Source organism: Musa acuminata, chromosome BXJ3-2, assembly GCF_036884655.1.
Source record: "Musa acuminata AAA Group cultivar baxijiao chromosome BXJ3-2, Cavendish_Baxijiao_AAA, whole genome shotgun sequence".
Taxonomy (NCBI): domain Eukaryota; kingdom Viridiplantae; phylum Streptophyta; class Magnoliopsida; order Zingiberales; family Musaceae; genus Musa; species Musa acuminata.
In genome coordinates, this window is record NC_088350.1 from 35,903,682 (window position 1) to 35,926,057 (window position 22,376).

General features: G+C 37.2%; 1 protein-coding gene and 1 long non-coding RNA gene across 5 annotated transcripts; both read left to right on the forward strand.

Annotated features, from left to right (window-relative positions):
* Positions 1–112: 112 nt before the first annotated feature.
* Positions 113–14,778, forward strand: LOC135631433 (leucine--tRNA ligase, chloroplastic/mitochondrial-like). Of its 4 annotated transcripts, none has more exons than XM_065139096.1 (20): positions 113–548; positions 807–951; positions 1,029–1,085; positions 3,052–3,171; positions 3,347–3,451; positions 3,522–3,745; positions 3,839–3,905; positions 3,987–4,141; positions 5,570–5,831; positions 5,927–6,121; positions 6,842–6,921; positions 8,656–8,718; positions 8,807–8,888; positions 9,700–9,777; positions 9,849–9,950; positions 10,053–10,225; positions 10,293–10,470; positions 10,703–10,780; positions 13,319–13,450; positions 14,364–14,778. In XM_065139096.1, exons 1-20 carry the CDS (start codon positions 229–231, stop codon positions 14,595–14,597), a joined length of 2,850 nt encoding a protein of 949 aa, XP_064995168.1. In that variant the 5' UTR covers positions 113–228; the 3' UTR covers positions 14,598–14,778. The 4 variants fall into 4 exon arrangements, with proteins under 4 accessions (XP_064995168.1, XP_064995169.1, XP_064995170.1 ...); XM_065139097.1 differs by lacking the exon at positions 14,364–14,778 and adding an exon at positions 10,993–11,157 and having other exon boundaries at positions 13,319–13,378; XM_065139098.1 differs by lacking the exon at positions 14,364–14,778 and adding an exon at positions 11,002–11,157 and having other exon boundaries at positions 13,319–13,378.
* Positions 14,779–16,146: 1,368 nt separating this feature from the next.
* LOC135631434 (uncharacterized) lies at positions 16,147–18,042 on the forward strand. The gene is made up of 2 exons (XR_010494390.1): positions 16,147–16,936; positions 17,134–18,042. It is a non-coding gene; the product is annotated as an uncharacterized LOC135631434 (long non-coding RNA).
* The last annotated feature ends 4,334 nt before the right edge of the window (positions 18,043–22,376 follow it).

Genomic DNA, 22,376 nt, shown 5'->3' on the forward strand with positions numbered 1-22,376 from the left:
AATAATGTGAAATGATGCTTCAAAAATAATAATAAGTCCATTAGTGGAATCGGGCCGAACGAGGCCCAAAAACTATATTACTTGAACTCTATATCCATAGTTTCTCTTCTCCTACTACTACTCCATAACGATATCCATTTCCATTCTCGACCACATCACACTCCTCTCTCTCTCCCTCTCTCCCTCCGCCGCTCTGCCTTCTTTCTTTTCCTCCGCTTTTGCTAAAGAATGCAAACCCAAGCGCGAACGCGAGCGGCTCTGAGATTCCAAGCCTTCCCCTCCTTCGCTAACCGGGCGCCCCTTCCCTTCGTAATCTCCTTTCCCCCTACCCGACGGTGCGTTCGAGTCCGATGTAGTGCCGCCGCCGACGGTGGTTCCATCGGCGAGAATCCTCGGCAGCAGGTGCAGCAGAGGAAGGCGTACCCTTTCGATGCGATAGAGCCGCGATGGCAGCGCTACTGGGAGGAGAACCGAACGTTTCGGACGCCTGATGAGGTTGACACTTCGAAGCCCAAATGCTACATCCTCGACATGTTCCCTTACCCTAGGTAACATCTCTTGTTCAGATAACCCGTTAGTTTTCTTGGATTAAAATATGATTTGAATGGGTTTCGTTAGCTCTTCATACGAGAGAGAGAGAGAGAGAGAGAGAGAGAGAGAGAGGTGCAAAACTCCTGTCGTCTAATCCTTTTGCCATGTTTTCCTTAGATTTTCCATGTACAGTAGAATTTTTTGTTTGTACTTGTGAATTCATCTTTTATGATCTTTAAGGTGTTATCTGTGTAATTATCCATATATTTTTGTAGTGGAGCTGGATTACATGTTGGTCATCCCCTTGGATATACTGCCACCGACATACTTTCAAGATATAAACGAATGAAGGGCTTCAATGTTTTGCATCCAATGGGCTGGGATGCGTTCGGTCTTCCTGCTGAACAATATGCCATTGAGGTTTGTTTTCGTGCCATTATTCCATGAGAAAGTTTCTCTTGTATCTTACTCTTATTAGTCAATACTTTTTTGCACAGACTGGGACACATCCGAAGGTTACAACCAAACAAAATATTGAACGATTTCGGTCTCAGGTACCGATGCCACATTCATTTCTACTAGCAATTGAGTTGATTACTACAAAAGTGTGAATCTTCTTACATATGCACTTCTAGAGCAAACAAATTGACTTCCTTTTCTTTGCAAATACAAAGTCAAAGTAGGCAAGGTGGATGTTGTTCATCATTTTATCTTAGAATTCTTAATCGGCCAGCTCTATGTCATCTGCCATAAGTCAAGAAACATAAATAGGCAACACAAAGTCTAATTGAGTGTAACTATCTTATTTAAGTGAATTTTGTAAAATCACGAAGTTTCTAATCTGCTCAATAATGGTTTTACACAATCTGTAAGAATTTTGTGGAAGGAAGAAATGCCAAAATTGACCTTGGTATGCATATGAATTATTGACACAAGTCACACAACTCAGCAGGCATGTGCTAATACTTTTTGGTCACAACATTTGTCAACCCATGCTGATCAAATGGAAATTTTTGATCTCTTGCCTATGCTCTGCTCATCTTTCAGGGACATGCCTATCGCCTACAAAAAGTCACTTCATTAGTTCAAATACTACAGTGTCAAAACATACATCTCGTGCAAATTGTAGATACTAGAATTGCTAACTCTTTTAGTTAATGAACTAAGAATAAGTGAAGACAAAAACAGAGGTTGTCTAACATGTCTATTTTCTAACTTGATTGACATTCTTGTTTGTCTTCACTCAAATGAATTGAACTCAAAGCTTCATTTTGTGACTCTTCATTGGCCTTGTAGATGTCTAGTTATGAATCTAGGTTTTCAAGTCTTATACTTATATGGAATGATTTTTTTTTTGCAATATTAGATTAATTGGAATATTGGATATTGCTAGTCTTCAAACAGTTTTGATTAATGCTGCAGTCTATAAGTTAAAGTATGGTGTAATTGCAGACAAGAGCACTAATTCCCACTAATAAAAGAAAAATAGCATCACTTATGGTATACTATGCCACACAGCAGTTTATTTCCATGATCTTTATAAAACTGTCAATCTATCATTTCCATCTGATGATGACATGTGGTTATATTTTGTAAGTTTCCATTTGAGTAACTTACTGAGGAAATTTTGGTTTTCTGATCTTATCCAAGAAAATTCCATTTGAAAGTGGTAAATACACTAACATGATAACTTTTTGTAATTTTTTGATGCACTAATTATATAATTAATGAGTGCGAGAAAAAAAAACTATGTAATGTACAGAGATAAAAATAATTAAAAAAATCGTAACATAAGTTTGACTACAAAGGAAAATAGGAAATATAGATTGTTCATAAAAGAGTTAATTGATAATTTAGTTTTTTTAGAATCTATTAATAGTTTCTCAAAATTCTTTACTAATTTATTTTTTAAATCGATTAGTATGAGCTTAACCTATTAATAATTTAGCTAATTAATAACTTTGTCTTTGTGAATATAATTTATTTCTTAGTTTTCTGAAACCTTGTAAATGAGATTTAAATGTAGCAAAATACTATTGTTTAAGTTATAAGAAAACCACTAGTTAAAGCTTTAAAGTAAATTCATACAAGTATATAATAGAATAAGCTGATAAAAAGTAGCTCTTGTTGATGAAGCCTTCAACTTCTGAGCAACACTCTGATGTGAAGAAAGTTGCAAAATACTTTTAATTGTTTTCTTATCCACTTTTATGTACCCATTGGCACTTTCTTCAGCAGTTTTTGTATTCTTGGTTGGCAGCTGAAGTCATTAGGATTTCATATGATTGGGATCGTGAATTATCCACCACTGAACCTGAGTACTATAATGCTTCAAAGTAAATTCATACAAGTATATAATAGATTAAGCCGATAAAAAGTGGCTATTGCTGATGAAGCCGTAAACTTATGAGCAACACTCTGACATGAAGAAAGTTGCCAAATACTTTTAATTGTATTCTTATCCACTTTTATGTACCCATTGGCACTTTCTTCAGCAGTTTTTGTATTCTTGGTTGGCAGCTGAAGTCATTAGGTTTTTCATATGATTGGGATCGTGAATTCTCCACCACTGAACCTGAGTATTATAAATGGACGCAATGGATTTTTCTTCAGCTGTTCAAGAAAGGACTCGCATACCAGGTCTCGAACTTGTCTTAATTTTTCATATATAGGCTTTTGATTCTTGATTCATAGTTTGACCCTTAGGCATTGCAACCTTTCTTTATTGTCATATATTTTCCTACTTGTGTTGATTTTATGTTTCAGTTTCCTGTTAAATTGTAGAAAAATTAAGATAAGTTATCTTTAAATTCAGGCTGAAATACCTGTTAATTGGTGTCCTGCACTTGGCACTGTCTTGGCAAATGAAGAAGTGGTCAATGGTGTTAGTGAACGAGGGGGTCATCCTGTTGTAAGAAAGGTAGTAGTGAACTTTAAATTCTGTCCAAAGGAAGTTTTTGTCTGATATCTGTTCTTTTGAATCTGATCAGCCAATGCGACAATGGATTCTCAAGATAACTGCTTATGCTGATCGTCTTCTTGAAGATTTGGATGATCTTGATTGGCCTGAGAGCATCAAAGAAATGCAGAGAAATTGGATTGGCCGTTCAGAAGGTGCTGAACTAGAATTTGGTGTAGTTGATTCCCAGGGATATGAGCAAGGCCTAAAACTATCTGTGTATACAACTAGACCAGACACTATATTTGGCGCAACGTATGAAAAGTTTTGATTTTCTGCTGTTTAGCTTAATGCCCAGTGACCCTTAATCTTATTTTATACCCCTGTCTTCTTTTTTTCTGTCTGCAGATTTATTGTTGTGGCACCTGAGCATTCATTGTTGTCATCATTAACAACTGAGGCCCAGCATGAGAAAGTAATTTTACTTGGTTATTTATTTTCTTTATTTGTCGTGAGTTCTAGGAGTTAAACAAGAAAATGTTACCAACAAATGCAGGTAGAGCACTACAGGGTGCTTGCTTCAAAAAAAAGTGATCTTGAGAGAACTGATCTTCAAAAGGCAAAGACAGGAGTTTTTAGTGGTTCATATGCTATGAATCCAGCTACTAGGGAAACCATTCCAATATGGATAGCAGACTATGTCTTAGGAAGGTTTATCTGGATTTAATTTTTGTATATTTCATACAGTTTCTGGTTAATCTTAAAATTTTTGATTTGACATAATCCTGTATGTTCTTTTCATGTTTGGACCAAATAATCATGGTTCCAACTTCCAAGTAATTCCTATATAAGAAAATCTTTGTGCTATGTAGGTGACAAAAAGTTACTAGTAGGTTTTTGATCTGGTGGAAGAAGGTGATGCTAAAAGTTGACTAGTGAAATATAATAAAACATCACCTAGACATCATATGGTGCTGAGACTTATCTAAGTTGAAGAGGTGCTTTGGCCTAATATGGACTTTCAGATTTGTGAGGATTTTATAAATTAAAGCATGTAAAAAAGATGAGTTTGGTCAATGATTTTAGAATCTGAGATTGCCCTTTAGGGACTTGAATTCCATCATATTCAAGACATGGAAATAGTCTCTTTGCATACGAAGGAGACACTCCGCAAACCCAAATGAGCAGGAGCTTCATGCACTAGCTGATTGTCGTTTTCTTTTTGCGTCATAATAGCTTCATTAAGCTTAAAATTCAATTGATACTTGGTTCCATTGACTTATAAAGTTGTGCCAATTTTTCACATATCTTATTTTAGACAAAACTAAAAGTTATTTTTCTGTTCAGCTTCTAACATAGTATCAAGATTTATTCTGTGTTCATCAATCTTTATCTCTAATATCCCATGTCTTGAAACTTCGAGCAGCTCATTTTATCAACTCAATCAAGACAAATCGCTAGAAACCATATAGTACACAGTGTTAATCTTGTTATTTGTTAGTCAGGATTTTGTTGCTCTGTTAATTAAAAGATCCATGAGAATTAAATCAAAACGACTAATTATCTGTTTTACTTCTCTGAATGAGGAAATAGGAAAAGGAGTTTTTGTTTTCTTACTTATTTTTTGGAAGGAAGTTGAACTATATCCACCTATCATGTTCATCGAGGATCGTTGTGTCATGGCACAATTATGTTTAACACCTTTTTGGTATGTTGTGATTTTATGCCATATAGGTTAGTGTGCTTGTGCCAGTTGTCAAGGGACAAATCTGGGATAGATGCTGTGACACATGGCATCATCTTTTTAGCATTACGTTTTAACCCATTGCCACGTGTTCATCAGTGCAACACTACTTGATTCTCATATCTGTTTAAATTCTTATTTTTAATTTTTTCTGTTTAAGCTTAAATGCTCTAGCAATCAAACACAGTTTTCTCTAGGCTTGTGAGAGTTCTACTGATATACGTTTGCATTTTGAAGTCACATTATTTTTGTTATTAATGAGTTATTAACATCATTGTTTGATGGTCATTGTGATTATCAGTAACATTCCTTTTGTTGTTAATTAGTTATCAACATCATTGATTAATGGTCACTGTGACTATTGGTAACATTCCTTTTCCATACTTAATATGCAGCTATGGTACTGGAGCAATCATGGCTGTGCCTGCACATGATTCTCGTGACTATGAGTTTGCCTTAAAATATGATATTCCAATAATTAGGGTTGTAAGTCGTACTGATAGAAGTGATGATGACAGTGAACCATATGTAGATGATGGTATCATGATCAACTCATCAAATTCGTTATCTGGTTTGAATATTAATGGCTTGTCATGCAAAGATGCTGCTTCAAAAGTAATAGATTGGCTTGAGAGTACTGGTCATGGAATAAAAAAGGTCTCCCTTTGCTCTGTTGGTACTTTGTCTTCAGTTTGGCAATGCCACTGTGTATTGTTTTGCCCTATCTTGGACTGAGCATGTTGCTTCTTTAGGTCAACTACAAGCTGAGGGATTGGCTTTTTGCTAGGCAACGCTATTGGGGAGAACCTTTTCCTGTGGTTTATCTGGATGATAGCGGTGAAGTAGTTCCTTTACAGGAAAACAAGCTTCCGCTAGTACTTCCAGACTTGGATGACTTTAACCCTACTGGAACAGGGGAGCCTCCATTAGCAAAAGCAACATCATGGGTATGTTTAAACAATATAACAAACATAAGTATCCATCTGGATAAAATAGCAACTTGTTTTCTCATGTTTTCTTGGTTAATTTTGCCTTGTCCTTGTAGATAGATGTTAGTGGCTCTGATCTTTTGATTAGTCTGCAAAGTCTATTTTTATCATGGATTTGTGTATAGATTTGTTGATATGAACCTGTATGTATTGCTTCAGTGAAACATCAAAATGTAGACTGCTTTTCATTTTGTTATACTTATTAGCTATTGATCTTTCATGTTCTATGGTTAGGCTAGATATGCCCTTTTCTCCATCATTTAGTCTCGACTATAAAGATCATCATATGCCTAGTATTGAGTTTCAATGCTTTCTTTTTTTATCAAGCCAACTGATATCTTCAAAAATTGCAGCTCCTGCTTTTCTATCATGCAGTGTAACATTTCTTTTGCAAAAATTGCTTCTCAACCAAATTGCTCAACTGTCCCTTGATATACTAGCATTTAATTGAATAAAATACGGCACAAATGGAACTTAGCTAAAAATCAGAGTTGTTGTATCATAATTCCCTATATTTTGGTTGTGTTATTATTTGGTTTTGTCTGGGATGGGTTGGTACAGTGATATTGTCCACTGCAAATGACACTATACTGACTGAAAATCTCAGTCGGTTACCTCATTGTGGTTGTTTGATTAGATATTGCTTCTAGTCATATAACAAATCTTGTTTGAATATAGGTTAAGACAGTGGATCCTGTATCTGGAAGACATGCAAGACGAGAAACAAATACAATGCCGCAATGGGCTGGTTCCTGCTGGTAATAGACTCATTGCAGCATTTATAATATGTTTTGTATGTACTTTCTTTTTCTTTTTAGAGTACATAAATATGGTGTAGCATGTGCCAACCTGTGCTTCTTGTAGGTATATAAATTATTAAATGCATTGGCATTGGGTCAGATTAGGGTTAATCCATTTTTTATGCGACCCCAATCTGGTGTAATTGGCCCTATTGAAACTTGAATTCATAGGGGGAAAGAGAGAACTTGAAAGACAGGCTTGATGCCGAGAAGATGAAGTTTCCATTGGTTTAGTCAGCTTTACAGGTGTAGATTAGAGACTTGATGCTGAGAAATTAGAGACTGAAGCAAGCTGTGGAATAGAGTGCATGGATTCAGAGGTGTTGGCTTCAACAAGGAGAGTGGTGGCTGCAGATCTGAGATGCCTTAGAGTTGGAGATGGATCAGAATATGGAAATTGGGAATTCACTAGGGTTTTGTTTATCCCTTCGACTATTTAGTGTAAATATATACAATATCAATCTATAACATAATATGTTATATCTCATGCAGGAACAAGCAGCATGGTACATGAGGCCCTGGCCCTATATTCAGTCTTACAATTAGAGATGATGTTTCCATTATATCCTTGTCGCTCAAGTCACAAAGAAGCAATCTTATTGTGATGTGTGGTGCCATAGATCACTTTCTATGTAATATATCATACAATCTCTGTTGTAAAATTTTATATCTGATATCAAAACAATATATGTACAGTATATTATGTAATGCTATATATGTTAAAAATCTGGATTAGATCATAAATTGATCTGAGCAACACAGATCCATATCTTAACCAATTGTGAACTGGATCAGATTGCACCATTATTATCCGAGTCATTAGGTCAATCCATTATTAATTTAATTAGGTATTGAATTGGATTGTGTTGGATATGACTTCAACCTTAGTTGGTCATGCCAACACATAGCAAAGCTAATTTTGGCATATGTTGGGTAGCACAATGGGCAAAGCAAACTATGCCACACAGGTTGGTCTTAAGAGTTTAAATTACAGAAAAATATTGCTTTTCCTATCAAGAGCATTGCAATACAGAAAAGTTCCAGTGTAACATCGCTCAATTTTTAGTAGTGTCCTTCGGTTTGTCCACACACGTAAATTGGGTTGGTATTTGATTTCAACTAAATTAGCCTACTTTTTTTCTTTTCAAGATATCATTCTTTAGAATTGAGTGTGCAATGACAATCTAGGTTTAGTACCAGATGCTATCTCAGTGGTAATTTGAGCAACTCAAGGATCACATAGCTTTTTTGATCTATGTATTGTTTGAGCCAGTGCTATGGAGCAATAGCACTGGCTCCTTATCCTCTCTAATTGAGTACAAGTTCTAAGATATAATGTACTTCTATTCTTCTACCAAAATATCTTGGTTAGGTTTTGGTCTTTGCTTTAGTTTTGCATTATTTAGCATCCTCACATCTCTTCCAAAAGTCATTCTTTTGATAACAGGGAAAACTTTTGATAATGAAGTTTAAAGCCTTCAAGTAGGGGAAATCTTTTGGTACATGTTATCTACAAGGATGGCTTTCTTCTCGTGACATCAATTTGAAATAAATTTAAAATCAAGATCATCTTTTTTCTACACTATTTTGTAACTATTACCCTATGATATGTCATTGCAGCATTAATGTTTCTGAAACCCTGAGAATTGTCCAATATAGTGTCATATGGAATATTATTTGAACACTTTGCAGGTATTATTTGAGATTTATGGACCCAAAAAATCCAACTGCATTGGTTGGCAAAGACAAAGAAAGGTTCACATGCTGTTCCTTCTGCCACACTTCATGAACTCAGTTTTAAGCTTGACATGGCTAACAAAATCCTGTATGGCTTTCATCTTAGGTACTGGAGCCCTGTTGACATATATGTTGGTGGTGCTGAGCATTCTGTCCTACACTTGCTTTATGCTAGGTTTTGGCACAAGGTTTGTTTCATAATATATTTGATTAAAATCCCATTTTGTGGTGGTTTAGGAAGTGACTTGAGACATTTGTGTTGGTCCCATGAAAGGATGTTAAACTTTTAAACATGGTAAAAATGGTATATATTATGCTAGTAAAGTACAGCTATAATAGAAGTGTGTCTGTTATGCCAACTGTATGATCTAGTTCACTTTCTGCACCAACAAGCAATCTTAGACTGTGAATTATGGCTTGCACTAGCATGACAACAGCACAAGCACAGGCATATGGACAATATGCAGTACTAAAATCTTTGGTTTCCTTCAACTTTTTTGAAACTTTTAATTCTTTTCATTTGAGTTTTTTGAAATTCTTGGTTTACCAAAATCCTTGGTCTTATTTCCTTGGAGGTATTTAACACTTTTAACATTGTTTTAAACTAAGAAACTATGTTCTGCCTTACAGGGAAAAAATGAAGCTTTCCCACCGGAATTCTAGCAGTGATTTGATCATGTCCAATCCTGATTGAGAAAGATATAGTAATTAGACATAGACACAGAAATACTTAAACCTTAATCTGTTACTGACTCAATCTATTTCCAACTTGACATTTGCTTCATTGTCGTACCTAAAATTGATGCTACCTAGTTGTTGAAACCTGTTCTTTTGTTGTACTTTCCATTCTTCTCTTTCCTTTGCACATTGTAGGTCTGTTTATGACTATGTTTGCATTTATGTCCAAGTGTGTTCTGTATTGTGTAACTTGCTATTTCTTAATTTTTCAATCTTGCTAAACGCTGTTTGCTAACAGTCTTAAGAGTTCCTCATATGTAGGTCCTGTATGATATAGGTGTGGTTTCAACCAAGGAACCTTTTCAGTGCCTTATAAATCAAGGGCTAATACTTGGTGAAGTAAGTAAACTCATTCATGGATGTAAACAAACTAAAGTAGCGATTAATAATATCTAACGGTCTTGTTACAGATAGAGTATACAGCATTCAGAGACCAAGAGGGGAGATTAGTTTCTGCTGATTCTGTTGGCATCACCGATAACCATTTTCAAGAGAGAATACCTGCAGAGAAGGTATCTTGCAAAACTGGCTAATTTAAATCCAAATATTGGAGCCTTAATTTACAATTTTTCTTCTATGTTCTTCCAAGTCTAACAAATATGTCTATCTTGCAGGTGATGAAGGTTGGTGACTTTTATGTTATAAAAGATAATCCCAGTATTCGATTAGTTGCTCGAGCCTACAAAATGAGTAAAAGTAGAGGAAATGTTATCAATCCAGATGATGTTGTTTCTGAGTATGGTGCAGATTCTCTCAGGTTGTATGAAATGTTCATGGGACCATTAAGGTAACTTTTTCTGTTACATTAAGTGAAATAAGCTATTGATATTCATGCTGACATTTGACTTTTATAGGGATTCAAAGACATGGAGTACTGGTGGAATTGAAGGTGTACATAGGTTTCTAGCTAGGACTTGGAGATTGATTGTAGGACCCCCTTTACCTGATGGATCATACAACTGTGGAACAATTGCCACTGATGATGAACCTACCTTGGATCAGTTGCGGAGTCTTCACAGATGTATTGCAAAAGTCAGGTTCTTTCTGCAGTTTCAGGGTCACACAATTAAGCAACAATTTATTCTGATAAAATTTTCCCTTTTGATGGGTCAACCTTGGTTTCATATTTACATTTTGCAAATAGCTTGGTTAGAATTATTAACTTTTGCTTATCCAAGGGTTTTGTTTTCTGTTGTCCACACAAAAAAAGAAAGAAAAAACATATTTTTCTTAATTGTGTATCATCTTATTCTCCTTTTTGCAGGTATCAGAAGAAATTCAAGAAACAAGATTCAACACAGGAATTTCTGCAATGATGGAGTTCGTAAATGCTGCTTATAAGGTTTCTGAAAGCATTTGATTCTTTAGCTGTAGTATCATAACTGCTTTTGCAAGTTCATTAATTCATAGTTTTGTCAGCTTCAGTGAAAACTTACAAATGGGATACAACTCAGAATTATTACTACTAGACATTATAACTTGAACAGATTTTTATTTCCTGTTTACTTCTGTCCAAGGAATGCAATTTTCGCCAGTTCAGTATGGTATGGCCAGTATTTGCAGGTCCGACGGCCAACTAGCATCCGACCAGCCCAAATTTTGGGTGTTTCATGTGCAATACAGGGCTTACCAAGCAATAAGCTCAGTAAATCAGACAGTAAGGGCTGTGAACCAGGCTTACTGCCTGGTTCAGGCTGGGTAATGGACCTGGACTGAGCGGTAAGCCCAGCCATTTTTTAGTTTTAAAAATAGAACCTTAATTTATCTTCTGAGTTCTCCTGCGCTGTCTCCGTGTTCATTGTCACCCGCATCCTCATCCACTGCGCCTCCATCCGTCACCACTTGCCTGCTGCTCGCTGCCTCTGCCACCTTCAATGCATATTGAAACCCAGTTTGATTTTTTTGTATGCTTTTATGACCTGAATTAATCATATCATGAGAAAACAGAAACAAAACTTCTAAAAATCTTAGATTAGCGTAATCAAGGCATACATCAGAATATTATACATTCCAGTGCAATAATACATACATGAGAACAAGATTTTTAACATTGATGATCACAAGTTACTGACATACATGCACGACATATGGCTTATTTCCTACTAATACAAAATGGATATCGTGCTATTTCAGGAACTGTTATTGGCTGAAGGTCAATATTTGTTCAAAACCTACAGATAATATTGCTTCTACATCATGTGATGTTTGTAGACACTAGGCTACTTGTTGATTAGGTGAGTATATAAACCACACGGTTGGATCACTGATTGAGAAACTTTATACGGTACGTTGGTGGTGGTATATATAAAAAAACATATTTGTTGTTGAGTGCTTGCACTGTTATACTTTGCTGCTCTTATGAGTAATAGCAAGGCTCGTCGTGCCATGGCATACCGCTCAATATGGACGGTATGCACCGATCTAAGAGGGGATCGATATGGGCAGTATATATCAGTCTGTCGGTGCACCCCCACCGTACCATATGTCGGTACATAACGTATTGATGATCAGTCGGTACACTGGTACGGACCGGTAAGGCGAACCATAAGTAATAGGATTCACTAATTTAGCAAATTGAGACTGGGTATTATTGTTATTCCAAGACCCATGGGTATTATATTGATTGGAAGGTAATTGCATGGATCCAACGTAGGTCCACATAGTTTTTGACTAGTTCTGGGTGGATTTGACTCATATTGGTTGGAAGGCAGTTGCATGGATCCTAGCTAGATCTGCATAGTTTGTGACTAGATCTCGGTGGATCTGACTTGAATCTGTGTAGTTTAGGTTTAGGTATGGATTGGTGCTACCTTAATTAACTCCAATACTGAGTTGCTGATCAGTAAATTGATGCATAAACAACAAAAGCAGCATGAAGGAAGAGAGATACTGCATGCAAATGAAGATTAACAATGAAATTCAGAAACTAACTTCAGACTTACAGTAATTTGGAAAGGAATTCTTCCTTGCTTGAAATTTGATGCTTGATCTAAGAGGAGTGGAGAGGGGGGTGATAAAAGGCAAGCAATAGTTTGAAATAAATCTTTCGATAAATTTCAGCCGTAGACCCTCTGGGCGCGTGAGACGTTAAATGAACTGGGTTAGCTGGTCCACATACCAGTAACTGTCAGACCGATAGTATCTAGCCATACATACTAGTTGTACTGGTTTTAAATCATTGGTTCCTTCCGATTAAAATTTTAGGTTTTGGTGCAGTTAAAATGCTCTTGCACTTCTTGGCTGTTTAGTTGCTTTATAGTGCTTCTCAATCATTCTTGTAGTGCAACCCAAGTATTGCCTGCTTTAGTGGCTAGCCAGTGTTTGCTATTGAGTTTAATAACCTTGATGTCTTAACATTGTGCAGTACACAAACATCTCAGAGAAATCTTAAATTAAGGTTCACTGAGGTATTTCTTTTTTTGATAGATGACATTGAGCTATTAGGAAGTTATTCTCTTTTTGGTTGAAAGGTAGATATAACCAGATGGACTTGACTAGGATGTGTTAATTTACCTACCTAGATACTGCTGCATATGGATGCAAGTATATGCAAATCATGTATGTGAAGGTCCCCACTGGAAATGTATGTCATCTTGGATCATGCTATTCTACTTTGTAAAAGCAAGATCTACTGTTTCCTAAATACTTGATTACTTTGAATATTTCTACGATATCTTTGTTTGACACTTACAATATATGCATGTGCTACTTGTTTGAATGAATCGCTTTAATCTACATATTCTTAACTATGGTCGGGATGACTGAAGCATACTTGTTATTCATTACTATTTCTTCAGTTCTTCAATCTATATATAGTCAGATTATGATTTCATTCAATAGAATGTGTCTAATTTGGCTACTTTTTTGTATGTTTTTTTAGTGGGATAAACACCCGAAATCAATTTTGGAGCCGTTTGTTCTCTTGCTTTCACCTTTTGCACCTCACATGGCAGAGGAACTCTGGTCTCGAATGGGACACCAAGAATCACTTGCATATGAACAATTTCCAGAGGTACCAATTAGCTTTCTTTGATTCTATGTACTCACTAATTAAGCACATTTGTGGTCAACTGGATGCTATGTGTAAAAGTTCATGAATAATGCAAACCAACGTTTATCTTTGTTTTAATGATGAACTTGGCATTTGTCATTGGCATTTTGTATGGAGACCCCTCTACAAAAGAATGAACTTAGGAAGTGAAATGAACAAAAGTAATGTATCTTTGAAATGCAACACTGAGACTCTATGCAACATCATAAATCTTTTTATAAAGTCGCTACATTTTGTAGAGATTAATGGTTAAATTGTATACTGGAAACTAAAACATATTTGATTCCTAGAGAATTGACATTAAACTATATTCTAATTGACTGTTTAAGAAGTCATGTGCCAAGTATGTTGCATATATATTTGACAAGCAAAAAATTGATGCTTCATGTGCTTGCAAATTTCTGCTCACCTTCCAAAGTATAAAAGGAAATATATCATTAGTAAAAGCTGTCTGGTTTCTTCCTAGCTTGGCTCAACTACTGTAACCGATGTCTATACCTTAGAATTGATAATTCCTGTACATAACTATTGCTAAGTGCTTTTGTGTGAAATACAGGTAAAATTTATCTGGTTTGCTCTTAGCTTGTCTCAACTATTATTACCAAAATCTATACCTTATATTTGATAATTCTGCACATAACTATTGCTTGGTGCTAAATGAAGCCCCAGTTAAAATTAGCATCTTGAATGGAGAAAAATTATGACAACCAAATTACTATAATACGCCTGAAAATAATTTATATTTAAGTTTATCTCATACAGAAATACCTTTCTTATTTGCTAACATTACATTAAATTCAAAGATGTGTATTTAATTTGTATTATGTTCTTGTTCATCCTCTTTGTATCTCATGTTTTCCACAATTTGGTCCAGGCTGAAAGTGAGTTTTTGAAAGATTCAAGCATTGTGCTGCCAGTTCAAATCAATGGGAAGACCAGGGGCACCATCCTGGTCGATGAAGCATGCTCTGAGGATGATGCATTCAGATTAGCATCAGAAGATGAAAAACTTTCCAAGTATATTTCGGAAAGGATGATAAAAAAGAGAATCTATGTTCCTGGAAGAATCTTAAATGTGATACTAGATCATCATAAGGTCAGTTCATGATCATTTCCACAGATACATATATTGGGCTATGTAATACTCCTTGTCATGGTTTTCAGCACAATGATTATTCTTTAGATAGGTTTGTCAGATGTTGTATGTGGTATTCATTGTGCTGCATAGCATGTACAATAAATTTATTCTTCCAACTAATTTGCTAAAACATATTTCATTATATGTTTCATGATGATTCTGTACATCTCATTTTTCTAATGGAATTAGTAAAAGATTGTTAGGAAGAGATAACCTCAAATGAAATATTAAGTACAGAAAATGATTAAACAATATCCTTATTTCTATTGTTTTGTACATTTTAAGTCTCGTAACAGGACATGACTAAGAGCATTTGGTTTTTGTTTAATGGTTAAGAATTCTTCCATGAGAGAGCTCTGTAATTTTCATACCTTATGTTCCTGGCACCTAATTTCTATTTCTGTGGAAGGCCTGCATAGTCATAACTGCATGCAAAAGGAATTAAAACCCCCCTACTCTTACATCATAGGAATTTACAATTCATGCAAAGAAAGAAAAGTTATTTGTTTCCTCTGATCAGCAATCATGTTGCATTGTCCTCTTTGAGCTATTCTGATTAGGTAGAATTTTACTAATTGGTTGAGGTTCAATGCTTCAATTTGTATGAAATTTTTGTCTGTAATTTCAGTATTTTCCCTAATTTTACATTCGCCAAGGCCCAAACCTATACTGGCAGGAGTTTTGTGCATTGGTCAGTCTTGCAAAATCTGTTACGTAGAGTACCCATCCTTAAGTTCATGAAACAAATTCATTTGTGTGGTTGCTATTATTTAAATGCTAATTACATCTTTAGCAAATTATACGGCCTTAAAAAGCTGCAAGAATCGTCTGTGTTGTGAGGGTTGTCATAAGAACCTCTCCTTTTTTGCAACAACCCAAAACAAATCCAGATATTGGTGCTCAGGAGTTCCTTCTCTAGAAATATATTTGCAGTAACTATTCATGCTACTCTATAGCATATAAGATTGTTCTGTTGCTGACCTCTCTGCAAGCACATCGTGTTAAAATCTACGGAAGTCTTTCGTGGAATGAGCATCTGGAATTCAATGGGTGCTTAGACCTTATAAATGTTGCATGAACGTGGGGAAGTCATGCCCCCTGTTCCTCATCTTTTATGTTGAAGACTTGGTACCTCCCAACTGATGCTCTATACTGGTTGGCACTTCAATTTTGTATAAGCCGTGAGGACCTGAAGCTCTCTGTTAAATATACAAGATGTAACAAAGTGATGGGCAAGCGCATCAGTGGCATGTCAGGACGAAGGATATTTTTGAGAAATTCTCTTGTTGAGAAAATGTAGCATGGGCATTGTGGTTTCGTGGTGCAATGATGTCGGGATCCGGTGATGATGTCAGGTTCAGTCCCCTGATAAATATTTTACAATCCAGTGAGCATATGTTCCATTTTGCATGTTATGTTTTATGATAGATTGAGGTTCGAATGGGGAAGCTAACGCGAGGAGTGATGAAATGACACGACGGCCCATCTATCTGGATTTTCTCCTGTGAGACAAGTAAATTACTTTCATTCCCTGATTTTATTAGTGAATGACATAAATGTTTTATTTTCTGGCCTGTTTTATTAGATCATCAACTTTCTGTTGTTGGCAAGGTTCATGTTTGGTCTTACAATTGTCTGTTGACAGAATATTTGTATGTGATAAATTTGTCTATATTTTATAGTTGGTGTCATTACAATAAATCTTAATAGTCCCTCTGTATGCAGGGATAAGACTGCTCCTGCAAGAGCCTTGTGCTTGTTGTGTTTGATCAGTATAGTTCTGTTATTTATGTGAATCTTTGAGAAGACATAGTTGGAGGACATTATTTAGATAAATTAGACCAAGCACCAAGGTAATTTTGAGAATAATGCAGAAATCACCAGCAACAGAGGGAAATGCTCCTTCTAGAGGACAAGTTTAAGATTGAAGTATTCAACAGTTAGGCCAGTCTTCAATTAAACTAGTCTTGAAAAAGCACAAAGAAACATGGTCCGGGTTTCAGTCAGCCCTCGGCTCGGAACTGTACCTACTGCCTGTTTCATATGGTTTTAGGTGGTACACCAGTCTTTGAAAGGAATGCTTAGTTGAGACATCTCTTTTTCCAGGAAATGCCATGTTCAACCTTTTGATGTGATAGGAAAATGACTGTTTTGAGCATAACATAGTTCGTGATGAGGTATATCCATGATGATGTTTTGGATTATGTGAGTTCTCTTCATTTGTGTACATGGTTTGAGCAGAGATTTTTTTCTACTCTGCAGCAAGCGAAAAGAGAGCAAGTGAATATGGGAACGATCAGATGAGAGAGGTTAGAACTTAGAAGGAAGATGTAATTGAATCTAGGCGACGAGCTATACATGATTGTTTATATGACTTTGATTTGAAACTCGTCTATTTCATCAGTAAAATAATTCTGCAATTAAAGCTGTTCTAACTCTGCTAGCTTCTTGTAGATCCACAGAGTTATCCTGTATGTTTTTATTTGAAGCATCTTCATCTTATTAGGCCTTAAATGTTGTGCTCAAGTTGGAACAATGGAAGCTATGGAAAGCCCAAGGGAAACCAGTCTCATATAGTCTTCCTCTGTAGCCGTCACCGAGCACCAATCTCACAATTCAGCAATCAGAGAATGATGGTCGATCAAGCCTTGTGCTTGCGAGTTTGACAAGGCAGCAATGGCGCACATCAAGAAAGTTCCAGTAAGATTGTCAAATGGCTTCCATCACCACGAGGCCATTGATGGGTTTCAACAAGAGGAGTTTGTGCAGATGGTTGAGAAGCTCAACCGAGAGAAGGTGGTTGCAGAAGCAGGAACAAGGACTAATTACGCCATCTGATGAAGGGGGGTGTACGTAGCTTCAGCCTCATCAGCTTTCTATTCCTGCAGATCAATGCTGCTATACTTCAGATGTTCTCCCATACAGCAATCTGGAGGACATCTTCACATCTTGCTGCAAGTATGGCTCATAGGATACAAAGTTGCAGTAAGTGGGAAGTATAATGGAAAGCAGTCTGATAGATCTCTATCCGAGAGACTGCCCTGCGTTCGAGGATGTGAAACTCCATTTACAGGCGCAGGTGAAACGAAAAAAATGGAGGCATCCTTGGATAAAACACCTTTCTTACTGAAAGCCTGGGGTCTTCTCCATCAACTCTACTCATGTAAAGCTTAGAATTTGTACCGAGTAGAGTTGATTGAAAGTTGCTACGCATCAAATCATTAGATGCGATGGCATGACATACATGACTTGTGTAAAGCTTAGATTTTGGACTACGTAGAGTTGATTGAAAGTTACTTCATATTACATCGTCACACAGGAAATAAGCTATCGAAGTGCATTCAAGTGTAAACCTCCAATGGTCCGAAAATAACTCAGTTATGGTGGATGTGAAGATTGTAATTTTTGTTTTCCAGCTCTGTTGACAAGTGAGCCCATTTCGATTTAGCACTCGGATGTTATTGATTGCACTGATTCTTCCTGGCAGGAGTAGTCGTAATAGTTTCGCCTGGTTTAAGAACAGACAACGATGAGCCCATGATTGTTAAATGTGAAATAATACAATAAATTGTGGTAATTACTTGGTCATTAGCTAACTTTTTGGTGGTCCAGTTAGTTGCACAAAAAAAAAAAATGAATTGCCTAAACAAAAGGAAAATTGATGAAAGGGTATGACCTTGTAGGTTGATTAAGGACTCGGAAATATATATATATATATATATATATATATATATATATATATAGTTATTTATTTCACTATCTTAAATTATTCCAAGAGGCACTCTACACTTGAAAGGCTTGCGGTATGCTCACCCTAAATTGGGTAACCTCCGCAGGGGATTCTAAGGTACAGCCCGTGAAGGAGTGGGTTGTCGTCACTATAGGTGAGAATAAAATTTGCAAATTCGAAGCATTTGAGCCCAGAAAAAAAATTTTCGGGTCTCTTTGCCATCCAAGTGGGTTACGGTGATCTCACCTACAGGTCATTGGACTTTCATTTCCCCAAGTGCAGCTTCTTTACGGCGGCCCCCACTTTCTTCGCCGCGTATCAGATGGCAGGAAGCATAGCTTCTCCAATAGCGCGTAAAAAGATGGGCTGTGGTCACCTCCCGTGAGGATAATACGGCGGAACTGGAAGAAACTGAGGCCCAAAAATTTCTTTTGGGGGGGTTTTTTTGCATCTGATCGGCGTTGGGTAAACGCACCTGCGAGTCACTGGACTTGCCCTTGTTCCCATTACCTGGATTCATTCATGTATGGGCGAAATAAGCTCTATAAAATTGTAATTACAATTACTCGATGGAAACATACCTTTCTAAGGGTACAGCTGTGTGAATCCATCATTCTAAACACACTATTTTTGGTGTAACAAATATTTATTTACGAAACACATAATTATACTTGCTATGTCATCATTTATAAACGCGAAAATCATAATTTTATTCGATGAAAAATTACGATAAATATGTTATACATTATATTGAAGACACGTCACGTATACCACGTGATAACTAATGAATATTACAAATATTATTCCCATGTTACTTCACATTTCCAGCTTCGATGGACTACTTGGGCCGAGCCCTCTCGAAGCCCAGCCCATTCCTACCATGGTTCTGCTCACCGCAGTAAGAGTAAGAACACAGAACGACAGCGGCTTTTACACGAATTTAGTTTTCTCCCAAGGCACTCTACGCTCGAAAGGCTGGTGGTAAGCTCACCGAGAACGAAACAACAAGACACTTAATAAGGCTTATCTGGAAACTCCCAGAGAAATCGTTTGGGAGAAAAAAAAATGGTAAATAGATTAGTTGATACAATAATAATAATAATAATAATTGTACGTGTAATAATGGCGTTAGATTAGTTAAATTTTTCACACAGATTTATTTATTATTATTTCGAAGGCACTTAAATCTCTTTATAGATTGATGGATGGATGGATGGATGGATGGATAGATAGATACAAGGCTAGGATCCGGTCACCGCAGTGAGGCTAAGAAATCTGCCATCGAGGGGTTTGAGGCCCAAAAGAATTTTTTTTAGGCCTCTTTGGCATCGCACTGACGTGCGGTACGTTTACCAGAAGGAATTTGATGGCGTTGCGGATTCAGTCCGCAGCCGATGATCCGGGCACCGCCGTGAGACTGACCCGATAGGAATTTGATGCCAAAAAATTTTTTGTTCAGACTCCTTGACATCGCACTGACGTGCGGTAAGTTCACCTAAACTTATCGACGACATGGCGGAGTCAGCCCGCAGCCGATTGATCCGGTCACCGCCTTCAGACTTGGAAATCTGACCTCCCTCCAGGGATTGGACGCCACAGACGTGCGGTAAGTTCACTCGGTGTCGTCACTGAAACTGGTTGCGGATTCAGCCGATGGACGATGATCCGGTCACCGCAGTGAGATTACGAAATCTGACCTCCAGGGATTTGACGCCAACAAATTTTTTTTGGGGCCTCATTGTCCTCGCACTGACATGCGGTAAGTCCACCTTCGAGTCCTCACACCGTTTTTTTGGGTTTTTGGGCTTTTTTCTTCTTCCCCCAGTCGAGTCCGTCGCTGCTGATTCAACCGGCGAGAGGCCAAGCTTCTGTGTTCTTCGATTCCCCAGGAGGGACACACCCTCTTGGTGATAGGGTGTGTTTGTTCCCCTGCAATTTCTGCTTTTCTCCACCTTATTATCATACGTTTTTCATTGCGATTAATCCACGAGTCGTCATCTTCTGTTGTTGTATTGAGATTCTACGTGAGACGTTGCCTGTGCTTGCGGAATGAACCTTTGGTTTGGACAGAAATGATCCGTAAAGAACCGAAAGAAACTTGATCTACTGCTTTCTTCTCGTCGACTTGGTCTACAGAGAGAGAATTAGTATGGTAGACGGAGTCTTTACTGCATGACCAATGAATGGTAGAGAGAGGGAGAGAGAGTGGTCCACCGTCTTGGTTGTCACTGCGACATTTAATGGTGATGTAAACATTTCAGCTGCTTTGTCGATAAAGATCACCATTTGTATGATGAAGAGATTTCACCGGTTGCTTCTCCATTGCCGAGTGTCCCGTCCCGTTCACTACATTATTTTTGTTTATAGCACGATGTTGGAATCGAAGGACTGGTTCTTCATGTGTGGGTGCTCCGCCATTATCGAGTCGCAGGAACTGCGCTTCCACCAGGAAGAAGAAAGATGCAGGAAACAACTCCCCCCCATGCGCGATCGCCTTGTAAGGAGGAAAAAAGAAATGAGGCAAGATCATCATTTCGTATGCAATTCACACATAAACTAAGATTGCCCACCTCATGATCCACATATTCGTGTCGCTTGCATAGAGACCATACACTATCTCATTCATTGTGAATGTACATCACATTCGCTACCTTCCAACCCTTGGCATCGACGACGACGACTGTTGAACCATTAGGCCACATCCACAAAAAAAAACAGACACAGTCGAGGATACCTTCCCGATGACAGGAAGAAGAAGAAAATGAACATTCATGGAAACACTTGTAGAGAAATCCTATAACATTCTATAAATCTTCGTTGTCATTCTTCCACCATACATTTTTCTCCAAGTTTTCCTTGTCTTCATCCTTAATTTTGTGCGGAATCATCTTCAGAATATGACCAACTTCTTGTTTGGTCGTATTCCATATCCCCACAAACGTGTGGCTGATCAATCATGAATTCTTTTAATGAGTTTGCTTTGTAATTTTCAGATTTTGAACCTATAAAGAAAGATTATAAACATATGAGATACAATACAACAATAATAATTAAGAAAAAAAAAGGAGTTCCATGACATGACCTCAAATTCTGATGACTAGAGAACAGTTATCGATGCGCTGATCGGCATCTGCTGAGTGTGGAAACGACTAAGAACTTGTCATCTTAGTCATTGACCTACAACCCATGCCAGATATTTAGGAAATACTTGTTCATATTCAAGCACTATCTCTCTCCTATGACAAAGTGGGGCTCCAACCACTAGCAACATCACGGCCACATCTTGATCCTGAGTGCAAGAAGAGGATCACTACTGATATGGCTGGCGAATACAGTTTGATGGGGATCACTACTTATCTGCCTAAACCTGCGTGCTGTTCAATTAATGGCCTTAAAATGCTTTCGAATAAGGAGGAGTAGTGACTTATAGCATCTGCTCCGAGCTCATAGGCTTGGATTACTCGATGACCTTAACCTTTTTTCCTTGGGATAGCACCTCTGTTGTATTCAACAGCCAAGGAGCAGTAGAAGAAGAAAGGTGCCGTGCCCAATTACCTGGAAGACAATGGATTTATATGCTGCCAAAAAGTCTACTTCCATTTAGTGCAGCAGCAGCAGCATCTTCGTAGTGCACAGCCATTGGGCGGACCACATGTAATTTACGACACAGATTGAAGATGTTGAAGGGGAAATGGAAAAGGATCTGTCGTGGGCGAGGAGGAAATAGGGACGAGGTTGGCGGGGCATCAAAAGTATTATTGTTCCACAACCTTCCACGGTAGAAAGATAATTTGAAGAAGAAATAAACATTCAACTTTCTTCTTTACCTAATCTTTTGTTGCTTTCTAAAAGAATAATAAATCTAGACCATCCAATAAATTTCCTCTGATGATAAATCAACAAAAATATATAATTATCCTTTTTTTCTCATAATAATCTGGCTTATCTAATGAGCTAAACAAGGTTGATAAATAGCATTTGACTTTCTTTCTCGGAAACTGTTCCTTGTGTGATGATAT

Bases quoted from the DNA above. Each gene is read 5' to 3' on its own strand.
- LOC135631433 (XM_065139096.1), top strand. From the start codon at position 229: ATGCAAACCCAAGCGCGAACGCGAGCGGCTCTGAGATTCCAAGCCTTC. The intron at 549-806 runs GTAACATCTCTT...ATATTTTTGTAG, and splicing joins GACATGTTCCCTTACCCTAG to TGGAGCTGGATTACATGTTG. The intron at 3,906-3,986 runs GTAATTTTACTT...CAACAAATGCAG, and splicing joins CTGAGGCCCAGCATGAGAAA to GTAGAGCACTACAGGGTGCT.